The following is an 11,677-nucleotide window of genomic DNA, read 5'->3' as shown; positions in this document are numbered from 1 at the left end:
CACTAATGGTCAATCATCCCTCAGTCATACATTTTAACACTGCTTCAGTGTTACTGGGGATTTTGCTGTGTGTGTTTGCACCGGCTCTGAGATTCATCTCTCCAGCCACATTATGTTTATTTATTCGGCACTTTATAATAGATTTTACAGTATTACACATGAAAAAACAGTGGCTCACTGGTTTCAGTTAGAATCACAGCTTCAGTTTCTACTATAAAGCGGTTCTCCGGTGTTTTTTTACTCGTGTCTGATCTCGACGGACTGAACAGAAGAAATTAACCTGAGAGGATTTATACCTCAAAGAGGGTGGAGCCTCAGAGCCACGCCCACCTATTACATTATCACCATGGACCAATGGGTGTTCGAAGGTTTTTTTTGGCAAACTTTTGAACTTCCAAACAAACTTTTGGCCTGATTTGGTTCGACGTTACATTACACTAGTTTGTTTTTCGATTTCACTTGAAATATATCGGGGCCTTAAAGATTGTTTTCACACAGGTTTCCTGAACCTTCCACCCATCCTCCTTTTTTTATTATTATTATAAATTTTTAAAGCAGTACATAAGACAAAACGTTGTTAGGCGATACCATCAATACAATACACATAAAACAGAAAGTAGGATGTACATGTAATTATGTGTTATGTGTATGTGTAAAATTGTGTTGAGTATGTGTATATCTCTATTATAAGTTTGTAATAGGAAAAAGAGAGCGAAAGAGAGGGGAAAAAGTAAGGAAAGTAAATTATGAGAAGTCATAAAAATGGTGAGGTTGTTGAGGAGAGAAGATAAATTGCAAAAGAAAAAAAGAAGCTGTCTTCCATTTTCCAGATAAGTAGATGGTCCCACCCCAAACTATTATAACATCCAAAAAATGACACACTTCACCTTTAACTTCCCCACAGTGTTATACCCACACATGCTTTACTGTCATTAGCTTGCTGGTTGCAGGCATAGAGTGTCGGCGGTTTATAAAACCACAATCTGATCTGTTGAGTTTTTGTTTCGTCTGCTGAGAATGCCTGATGTTTCTGTAACTGACATGTGTTTCCATACACACGGAGCAAACTCACACTACTGATGTTGTCAAATACGATGAGAATAAAGTAGGATATTGATTCACTTCAGCTCCCATTGGCTGTGTTGTAACTCTTTCTCTGTCTCTCCAGAGCTTCTTTGAGGGTCAGTCTGCTTCCTGGGATGCAGCAAAGAAAGAGCAAAATCGAACGAAGAATCGCTATGGGAACATCATTGCATGTAGGATATTCTCACTTAATATCTGGCTCCATACACTCTTAAAAAAAAAGGTTGAGGTCCTTGAGGTCCATAGATAGTTTTGTAGTCATTAAAGAACCTTTTGAGCTTTTGTTCTAGAAAACCGACATGCACTGGTGCTTTAAGGATGAGCCCATCAAGAGTCATATTTCACCCCAGCGTCTAAAGAAAAGATTAAGACATTATCCCCGGTTTCACGCACTAAAATGCTATATATAACAGAAAGCATATCTTCAAATATGCCGTTGTTTTGTTTCAAGATGCGCACCAGTAATGTTCTTTCATTAGCTTAATCCAAGCCCTGTCTGTGAAACCAGGCCTATATTGAAACTCAAGCCTGTTTTTAGTGAGATTATGCTCAATTCAAGACATTTCGCGCCCAATTCCCCCTCAGTACAATGACCTTTGTTAAAGTAGAGCAGTGCATTTCATCAGTTTTTGGCGTTTTTAGCTTCATGTGCTACTCTTTGAGCTACAGAAATATACATTTAATTTATGCTTATTTAATTAAATAAATGCTGCTAATGTCTGGACAACATGATTGTATCTTATTACTGTAGAATCACAAACAATATTAAATGCAAAAAATTATCATTTGTATCTTTCACTATTGGTTTTGAGGTGAAACATGAACATGTTTTCATGAGGTTTACCCTGAGAGGACTCAAAACGACATGTTTAGTACCCAGACAGCAACATAGTTTCGGCCCAGATCCGGCCCACATCTGGAACACGTTAAATCCTCATATGCCAGATGTGGGCCGGATCTGAGCCGACACTATTTACCGTCTGTTGCCTAGCTCACAATCCACCAAACATACAGCAGAACAGAAGGAGCGACAGTGTTTTTATCCTGACTTTGCTCTGTTTGGCGCTGTAGACGATCATTCTCGAGTGATCCTGCAGCCAATGGAAGACGACCCCTCGTCCGACTACATAAATGCCAACTACATTGATGTAAGTGGCGATGCCGCCTCCTCCTCCATTGGCGAACGTGTGAGAAACGTCTCTCCCTCCCTCGTATGTGAGGTCTTTTATGCATGCCTTTGTCTCAACTATACACAATTTACAGCTTTCTTTTCTTCCTTGTTGGAGGTGCTTGCTGACTCACTGACATTGTTGTGCTCTCTCTCACTCTTGTGCGGTTGATTTGGGGGCGGTAGATTTGGCTGTACAGGGATGTAAGTATCACTGTAGGGCACATTCAAACACCCTCTCTCTCTCTCTCTCTCTCTCTCTCTCTCTCTCTCTCTCTCTCTCTCTCTCTCTCTCACCCGTCCATCTGCATGCTCCTCCCTCCTCACCGACACACGCCCGGCTCCATTCTGCAGCTTCTCCTCATAATCTGTGCTCTTCCGCTTTGCTCGTGGATGCCACGCACGTTCACATCCCTGGCCTGTGTTTAATTTAACGCTCATGATTTTGGTGTTGTGTGTTTTTGTGGGAGGGAGGGAGGGGTGGGGGTGTGATTCGGGTCCCCTGCAGTGTGTGTGTTTGATTCTGTTTGAGATTGTGTGTCGATTACAAGTTTAATCTGACTAGAAAAACCCAACTATTAAAAACATCATTTAGCCCAGGGGTTGACATTAACACCCGCCAATTTCACTCCTACTGGCCACTTTGGCGGGTTGAATTTGATATATAATACATACATTTTTCAAATGTAGTCTTTTAAAAAGGAATCTGAAATAATAAACTAAGTGCATTGTCAAAAATATCCTTTTTTTTTTCGATACACATAGATCCAGACAGCAAAGTAATGTCAGCCCAGATCCGGCCCACATCTGGCATTCCAGATGTGGGCCGGATCTGGGCCGACTCTACATTGCTGTCTGGGAGATTTTGTGCTCACACACAAAGTTCCACACATACCAGATGTGGGCCGGATCTGGGCCGACACTATGGTGCTGTCTGAGTATTCACGTAAACACAGTCAGTTCTGTTGTAAGTGAATGTAAACAGCTGAGAAAGAAAGCGCATGTGTAACAGTGTAATGGATCCGTGCGTCAGCTCTTAAAGTGACAGCAGATTATGAGATAACATTAAAGATATCTAGATGGCCGTTTTACCCATTGGTATCGCTATCAAAATTGTGGCCAGTGAAAATGCTGAGTGGCTAGTAACCATTAGTCACAGTAGCTGGTGAGCAAAAAAAGTTCATGTCAAGCCCTGGTAGCCCATTGTAAAAAATTAATCTCAGATAACATGATTGTATTCGTTTTTGCTGCCTCCATCATTTAAAGTTGTAACTAAATCCTTGTTTTTGTGTCTCTTGCAGGGATACCAAAGGCCCAGCCATTACATCGCAACTCAAGGTAAATGAGAAATGTTCAAATAATCATGCTTCCCAGACAGCAACATGGTGTCGGCCCACATCTGGTACATGTGGATTTCACACATACCAGATGTGGGCCGGATCTGGGCCGAAACTAAAGGCCCTATTTTACCGATCTGAGCTCATGGCGCAGATGCACTTAGGGCGTGTCTGAATCCACTTTTGCTATTTTAACGACGGGTAAAACAGTCGGCCCGCCCGGCGCATTTTCCAAAAGAGTCGTCCCTCGTCTCTTAATGAGTCATGGGTGTGTTTTGGGCGTAACAAGCTATAAACCAATCAGAGTCTCATCTCCCTTTCCCTTTAAAAGCCAATTGTGCAGCACAGTGTGTGTGTGTGTGTGTGTGTGTGTGTGTGTGTGTGTGTGTGTGTGTGTGTGTGTGTGTGTGTGTGTGTGTGTGTGTGTGTGTGTGTGTGTGTGTGTGTGTGTGTGTGTGTGCTGCGCGTCCCTGTGTGTGTAATAATCAGAGTGTGTGTGTGTGTGTGCTGTGCGTCCCTGTGTGTGTAATAATCAGAGTGTGTGTGTGTGCTGCTGTGCATCCCTGTGTGTGTGTGTAATAATCAGAGAGTGTGTGTGTGCTGCTGTGCGTCCCTGTGTGTGTGTGTGTAATAATCAGAGAGTGTGTGTGTGTGTGTGTGTGTGTGTGTGTGTGCTGCCGTGCGTCCCTGTGTGTGTGTGTGTGTGTGTGTGTGTGTGTGTGTGTGTGTGTGTGTGTGTGTGTGTGTGGAATAATCAGAGAGTGTGTGTGTGTGTGTTGCGCGTCCCTGTGTGTGTAAAAATCAGAGTGTGTGTGTATGTGCTGTTGTGCGTCCCTGTGTGTTAATTATCAGAGTGTGTGTGTGTGATAATGCGCGTCCCTATGTGTGTAATAAGCAGTGTGTGTGTGTGTGTGCGCTGCGTGTCCCTGTGTGTGTAATAATCAGAGTGTGTGTGTGTGTGTGTATGTGCTGTTGTGCGTCCCTGTGTGTGTAATAATCAGAGTGTGTGTGTGTGTATGTGCTGTTGTGCGTCCCTGTGTGTGTAATAATCAGAGAGTGTGTGTGTGTGTGTGTGTGTGTGTGTGCTGCGCGTCCCTGTGTGTGTAATAATCAGAGTGTGTGTGTGTGTGTGTGTGTGTATGTGCTGTTGTGCGTCCCTGTGTGTGTAATAATCAGAGAGAGTGTGTGTGTGTGTGTGTGTGTGCTGCGCGTCCCTATGTGTGTAATAATCAGTGTGTGTGTGTGTGTGTGTGTGTTGTCCTGCTCCTATAGGCTCATATCACTAACACACTCTTTAAATAACACACAAATACTGCACTATTGACTGTAGAGCAGGTGTGTGTTGGTCAATGGTCAGTGTTTTCAGTTCCTCCAATAGCAGCTCCAGCAATGCTCCTGATGCTCCTGGTGTTCAGCCCATGGGGGAACAGATGAGCAGCGCATTTGAGATTTAAACAACATGAGAACTGCGTCGAGCTGACACTAGCAGAACACACTCGTGTTGAGCCCATTGTTGCTGTCTGGGAACAGATGAACAAACTGACTTTTCCACAATTTGTATATCACAGCACATATATCGTGCAGAGACTTACACGTGTCCAAATGGATTTTTATCAAAAGCATACACTCAAAGAAATAAAGTCAAACCTCTTGCTCTCCCACAGGCCCTGTCCACGAGACGGTGTACGACTTCTGGAGGATGATCTGGCAGGAGCAGTCGGCCTGTATCGTGATGGTAACCAACCTAGTGGAGGTGGGCCGGGTATGTCACTATACTGCCTGCTGAGGGGCCGTCTTGTGTTTTGGTGCTCTGTGATGTGACCTGAAGGCCCCAGCCTGCAAAAACCTTTTGAAGAGTGAGCCAGGACTAGCAGATCAGATTTCATCTGCTCGAAGTGTCAAATCTCGATAAAGCCTGTCAGTAACAGGTCCAAAGAAAGAACACACTTCTTTTTCTGACACTTCTCAAAGGGTTGAAGCATGTGTGTATGTGTGTGTTTTGTAGATGTTTGCATGTCGTGGATGTTAAATGATATCATCATGCACAAGTGAGTGCATATGAAGTGATTTCACAGCAGTTGTGACACTACTGAAGCCATTGAACTGAATTGAATGGCTCTGCTGTGAATCAGGATGCTTCTGTATTGCTCTGCATCCATCACGACGGTTACTGTATTTAAGGTCGTTGTTATTTAAAGTGTATTTACTGATCATGCTTCAGGTTGCGTTCGGGTGCATGTGATTTGCTGACTTTCTGCTCTGTTTTCTGCGCTTGATTGGTCTCGTCCTCCTGCAGGTGAAGTGCTATAAGTACTGGCCGGATGATGCTGAAGTTTACGGAGATTTCAAAGTGACGTTTGTGGAGGTCGAGCCGCTTGCAGAATACGTTGTCAGGACTTTCACTCTGGAGAGGGTGAGATTAAACCTTCACTCTAAGATGGAGAGCGTTTCTGATACAGCCGCCCACCAAAGTATTTGGACACTTTTGAGCTCTCAGTTATAAATGTGTGTGTGTGTGTGTGTGTGTGTGTGTGTGTGTGTGTGTGTGTGTGTGTGTGTGTGTGTGTGTGTGTGTGTGTGTGTGTGTGTGTGTGTGTGTGTGTGTGTGTGTGTGTGTGTGTGTGTGTGTGTGTGTGTGTGTGTGTGTGTGTGTGTGTGTGTGTGTGTGTGTGTGTGTGTGTGTGTGTGTGTGTGTGTGTGTGTGTGTGTGTGTGTGTCAGATGCTGTTGGATGTTTCTCTACATCATGACATCTCGGTGTGTTTTGATCAGCTGGTGATTTGTACAGAATCACATGAAAGTGGACATGAAATGTGAACAATTGATTTGTGCATATTGTCACTTTCGTAAATAAAATTGTGGCTCTTAATTATTTATTTTAATAATCGATTAATCTAACGATTATTAGAACGATTAATCGACTAATTCATTGAACCATCGACGACTAATCAGTAAGTTTTGAGCGATTATTCAGCTTTTTTAATTAGTTAAAACATTGAGTTATACATCTTCTAACTATAATACAGTATATAATAAAATCACTGCAGCTTTTGAAATGGTTGTTTTAATGAACTTTGAGCCAAGTTCTCAGAACTCAAATCACACACAAATGCTCTCTAAGCGTTGTTTAAATATTTTCTTCTCTTTCAATTGAAAAAATAAATAATAATAAACATAAATTAGCTGTATTACAGACAAAAAAAATAGATGTTTGAATGAACATCTCTTGGCAGCAGAATTAAGAGCTTCATCTGTAAAACAATAACAGGCGCACTGCTTTTCTTAGAACTGAAACAGAAAAAGAGGACATTTACTTCAGGACACAAAGAATGCTACAAATATGAATCTGCAAATGACATTGCAGACAAAATGACAATAATCTCTTACATGACAATTGAGCTGACAGATTCTCCTTCACCTTCTAATTAACAAGATGAAAAACTAACTGACATGATATTCTTCCTAACATCGCCTTTTGTATGGAACAAAATACAAAAAGTGAAAAGATAGTGTTATAATAATAAAAACAGTCCTGACTCCAAGCTCGATCAAACTTTATTCTATGCTAAATAAATCATCACATTACTGTAATTATATTATTATAGTTAATATTATTACAATTATTAGTAGCATTGCATTCTCTAATAGAGAGATGTACCGCTAGTTAGTTAGTTGTTTCCTCTTTAAGTGCTCAACATGCACGTTGAGCTCCCGTGAAAAGTTTGGCCTTGCACGTCTCGATCAGCTCTGGTTCAGAGGTCAGGACACGAGTCAATGGGCTGATCCCTGATCAGTGCCCTGACCACTGAACCAGAGCTGATTGAGACGCAGCCTTAGTTTGAAGTTTTGTGAAAATTTCCCACATCTTGCTAGTTCAGATTAGTTTGCACTCCGTCATTTGCGCTGTGTTTTCTTCTACCGCAACTTTTGTAAGGTCACATGAGATCAAACGACTGCTCGACAACAAAGACATTTGTCTGCAAATTTTTATTGTCGACAATGTCGACTAATCGTTTCACCCTACTCTTAATAATTCTGTTGTAACTGTCTAGTCTTCTCTCTGGTGATAATCATTTAGTGTGTTTACCCCTCTGGTGCTGTTCAGTCATTTTTGACCCAAAAATTTTAATGTAAGAATTTTTTACTTCATCGAAACTTGTTAAGATTTTGGCCCTTGCAGTGTGAACATATAAAAAGTAATCATGTACTACGTGATTCGAAAAGGTTAAATGGTTCTGGAAAAAAAGTCACTCTTGTATTGTTGGCGGCCAAATATGAGCGCATTGGAAATGAATAAGAGGCGAATTTCACCTAGTGGGAGCGTTTGGTATTGCACCCAAAAACAATCTGACTGAAAGCTCATTTTTTGAGATATCAACCTCAACCTCTGGAAAACAACTCGTTTAGATTTATGGCTTTGATTTTCTCACGGTTTTAGGGTTAACGTGTTTTGGAAAATATATAATTAATATTTAAATATAATATTTTTGTGATTTTTTTTATACTAATAAATGTAAAATGTTTAGTTCTGTCAAAATAATCGCTCTAACGCGTTTGATACATTTTTTCAGTTTAACGTGTTACAAATATTTTACAATTAACGCAGCATCTGTTTATTACAATATAATTTTTTTAACTCCAGTGTTATTAATCTTAATTAATCGATTTGACCGATTACATTTTTACTTTTACTTTTTTTTTAACTTTTTTTTTAACTTTTTTCACTTCAAGTGTCGTCTTTAAAAATAGACCAAACTTCAGTCTGTGCTCTAAAAAAGTTTTATGTTGGAAAATACATTTTTAGGTCCATGTTCAAAAAGTGAATAAAAGGCTTATAACTACAGCATAAATATAATTTAGTACCATAAAATCCCCTGAAAATACAAAACATTAAATAAACTAAAATATAGTAAAATCATTTCATTAAACTAAAGAAAAGAACATTTGGTAATTTTTGAGCGACACATGAACAGTACCAGAGGGTTAAACTCCGCCCCTGCAAACTCACGCTCATCTGCATTGAGAGCCACGCCCACACCTCACCATCCAATCAGCATGCAAAGAACCAAGTCCCCACCCTACAATTTTTATTTTCCGACAATCCGTTACACTTGAATGTGCGTCACAATACTTTAGTGACTTTAGCAACTTGCACAACATCTGTTGTTTTTACAGAAATGCTTTGCTTGTGCATCTTACTGTACACTTGCCTTGATATATGTGACCCTGGACCACAAAACCAGTCATAAGGGAACATTTTTTGAAATTGAGAGTTGTACGTCATCTGAAAGCTGAATAAATGATCTTTCCATTGATGTGTGGTTTGTTAGGATATGATAATATTTGGCTGAACTATTTGAAAATCTGGAATCTGAGGGAGAAAATCTCCTTTAAAGTTGTCCAAATGAAGTCCTTAGACCTGTGAGACGCAGGACCGGTGTTGAGCTCCAGGGTCACATATATCTCCATTAGTGTGACTGAAGTGTCCAGATGCTTTTTGGGGCCGGTGGAATTGCGTTAAATGAACTTTATGATCATTATGTGTTTTCCCTGATTTCACAGAGGGGTTTTAATGAGGTGCGGGAGGTGAAGCAGTTCCATTTCACTGGCTGGCCCGATCACGGAGTGCCATACCACGCCACAGGACTGCTGTCGTTCATCCGCCGGGTCAAGATGTCCAACCCCCCCACCGCAGGGCCCATCGTCGTCCACTGCAGGTACTGACGCTCAGCCTTTGTGCTGTAAAGCGGATGAAGTCGGCTTCGTCAATGTCCTTTCTTAACCCATTTGTGCCCACATTTTTCTGAATGGTTTCATGCATATAGTCATGTTAATAGTGTCCTATGTGAACATGTTTCCCCAGGTTTTAGTTTTTCTTCTTGAAAATCGTATTTGAATGTGGATTTGTTGAATCGCAAATATGTCGTATGCATCCCTTCAATGTCAAATTTGACTAGGATGCGAACATTTGGCATCTAACTCAAAATAACTGCTTTCAACAGATCAATCTTTATTCATAAACAAATGTATTGTGTATAAAAGTCGAAGAACATTCGATGCAAACTCAAAAAAGCTGCATCTATCTTATAATCTATATGAAAACACAACAAACAACAAATACATTTGTCTGAAAGTGGTGGAACATGCAGGACAAAGTGCAGCCATTAAGTTCAAAAAGTTAAATTAATATAATGACGAAAAAAATTATATCTATATAATAAAAATAAATAAATAATAGTCCCATAGTATTCAAAGGCTGACTGTAGTAGGGGATTTCATATAATAATGTAAATGTAAAATCATTATTTGTCTGAATTTCCACATTATAATGGAATCATAAGCTACTAGTCATAAAGAGAATTCGGGTCCTTGACCGATTAGAATGAAACGCATCCAAACTGGATGAAGGGTCCTCAATATTTTGGCCCTTAGAAGACATAATATCATAAAATATGATATTTTTCCCTATCGAATTAAGGTCTACTGTACAGTAGAGATGTCAGTTAAAGGGTTAATGTTTTAGGTGGGATATTATGAAAGCAAAAAGCACTAAAGGCCAAAAATCTTGATTTATGAACCTGTTAACACAGTTTACCCCATTTCCTCATTATATGTACTTACGAGGCATTTGCCCACCGGCAACTATAGATATAACTAAGTGTACAAAAAACTATAGATCTGTTGTAAGAATTGTTTTGTTTGGATGATTCTAGAGACCATCACGATTATGTAGATGTATATATATAAAAAAAAAATACTTATTAGTAACATGAAAATAACCTTTGTTTGGGAGGGTTTGCCTTCGTTATGCTTCCTGGAAGTAGGGGTAGGAAGTGGCAGTCTCATGTGACAGGAAGGAAGTTAATACCTTTATTTTCTCTTGCAATCCTTTATTTGGTTGTTTTCTTGCGTGTCATTGAGATATAAAACATCTAGAAAAATACTTACAAAAGGAAAATGACAACTATACACTGCAGCAACTATAGTTGCCGGTGGGCTTAAATGGGTTATTCAAAATGGTGAAATTAGACAATTGACTAGTTTGCATGATTAATTTTGTTACATTATTATTTTTTTAGTTTAGATACTTAAATGTTGTTCTCGCTCAGCAGCTTCTGTGAACATAAAGCCCGCCTACTTTGATGTGATCGGTCATCTCAAATATTGTGACATTAACGATCGGTGACAGACCAATGACGGCTCAGATGAGAAGATCCTGGTGCTGGCATTATCCTCGCTCCGCTAAAGTAGTGTTAATTAGTCCATTTTTCCACAACATATATTATATACACCTCGAAAAATACAGAGGTCCGGACCAGCCATGCAAGTGAATAGAAGCAAAATGAATAAAGCATGAATGCATTGTCACAGGTTAATGCCATCACTTCCTGTCCGTACCACAGCTCATCAGCATACCTGCGAGGGGTCTTGTGGTCGGTTCTGTTACTTTGCCCCGCTCACACACACACACACACACACACACGTCTGCCAGCGTCCACATCTGACGCTGTTGGCCAGCGTGACAGCGGCTCCGCCGGCTCTTTGTGTTCTTTGTTTCTGCCAGATGTGATAAATGGGCCCAAAACCATTTACCATTTTACATTACCACGGTGCCTGCCGCTCGAGCCCCAAGAACAGGATGTGGTCTGATCTGCATTGCTGCGTGCAACAATCCCATGATGCAGCTTTCTGTTCCTTTCAACTGGTTCTTTGATTGCTGCCGTCTTTGTTCTTTTATTCAGTCAAACTGCAGAAGTCTGAAGGGTTTCAAGCAGACTTCCACATCTAGCTTGTTTTAGCAACAGTGCTGTGGCGTATTCGATACTGAAATTGTACAAATGTGTGGACGGCAGCCTGATTTTACACACACACACACACACACACACATATACACACAGCGTCACAGGTTTCTATTTACACTGATATATCACAGACATCGCTCAGTGCGAGTTCTAGTGCAGAGCCATTGTAAGTAAGAGTTTATACTTATAATCATTATTTGCATTAATAATGAACTAACATGTGATTTTCTCATTATTTTATATTGTTATTGGTAACACTTTCTATGAAGCCCATGCTTATAATCAATT

General features: G+C 40.4%; 1 protein-coding gene across 10 annotated transcripts in view; it reads left to right on the top strand.

Moving 5' to 3' along the window:
- ptprk (protein tyrosine phosphatase receptor type K) overlaps positions 1–11,677 on the top strand; it is a 238,751-nt gene that overhangs the window by 210,231 nt on the left and 16,843 nt on the right. For 5 of the 10 annotated variants that reach the window (XM_079830320.1, XM_079830318.1, XM_079830317.1 and 2 more), the window contains 7 exons: positions 1,169–1,256; positions 2,155–2,294; positions 2,438–2,455; positions 3,553–3,589; positions 5,253–5,350; positions 5,885–6,001; positions 9,150–9,304. In XM_079830320.1, the coding sequence (XP_079686446.1) occupies positions 1,169–1,256; positions 2,155–2,294; positions 2,438–2,455; positions 3,553–3,589; positions 5,253–5,350; positions 5,885–6,001; positions 9,150–9,304 (653 nt within the window). Of the gene's footprint in view, positions 1–1,168; positions 1,257–2,154; positions 2,299–2,437; positions 2,456–3,552; positions 3,590–5,252; positions 5,351–5,884; positions 6,002–9,149; positions 9,305–11,677 lie in introns of all 10 variants that reach the window. The other 5 variants (XM_079830324.1, XM_079830322.1, XM_079830323.1 and 2 more) reach the window with 2 other exon arrangements.

Source organism: Gobio gobio, assembly GCF_949357685.1.
Source record: "Gobio gobio genome assembly, chromosome: 12".
In the NCBI taxonomy this organism is placed as follows: domain Eukaryota; kingdom Metazoa; phylum Chordata; class Actinopteri; order Cypriniformes; family Gobionidae; genus Gobio; species Gobio gobio.
Note: the sequence above shows the minus strand (reverse complement) of the source record. Positions and strands in the feature narration are given on the sequence as shown.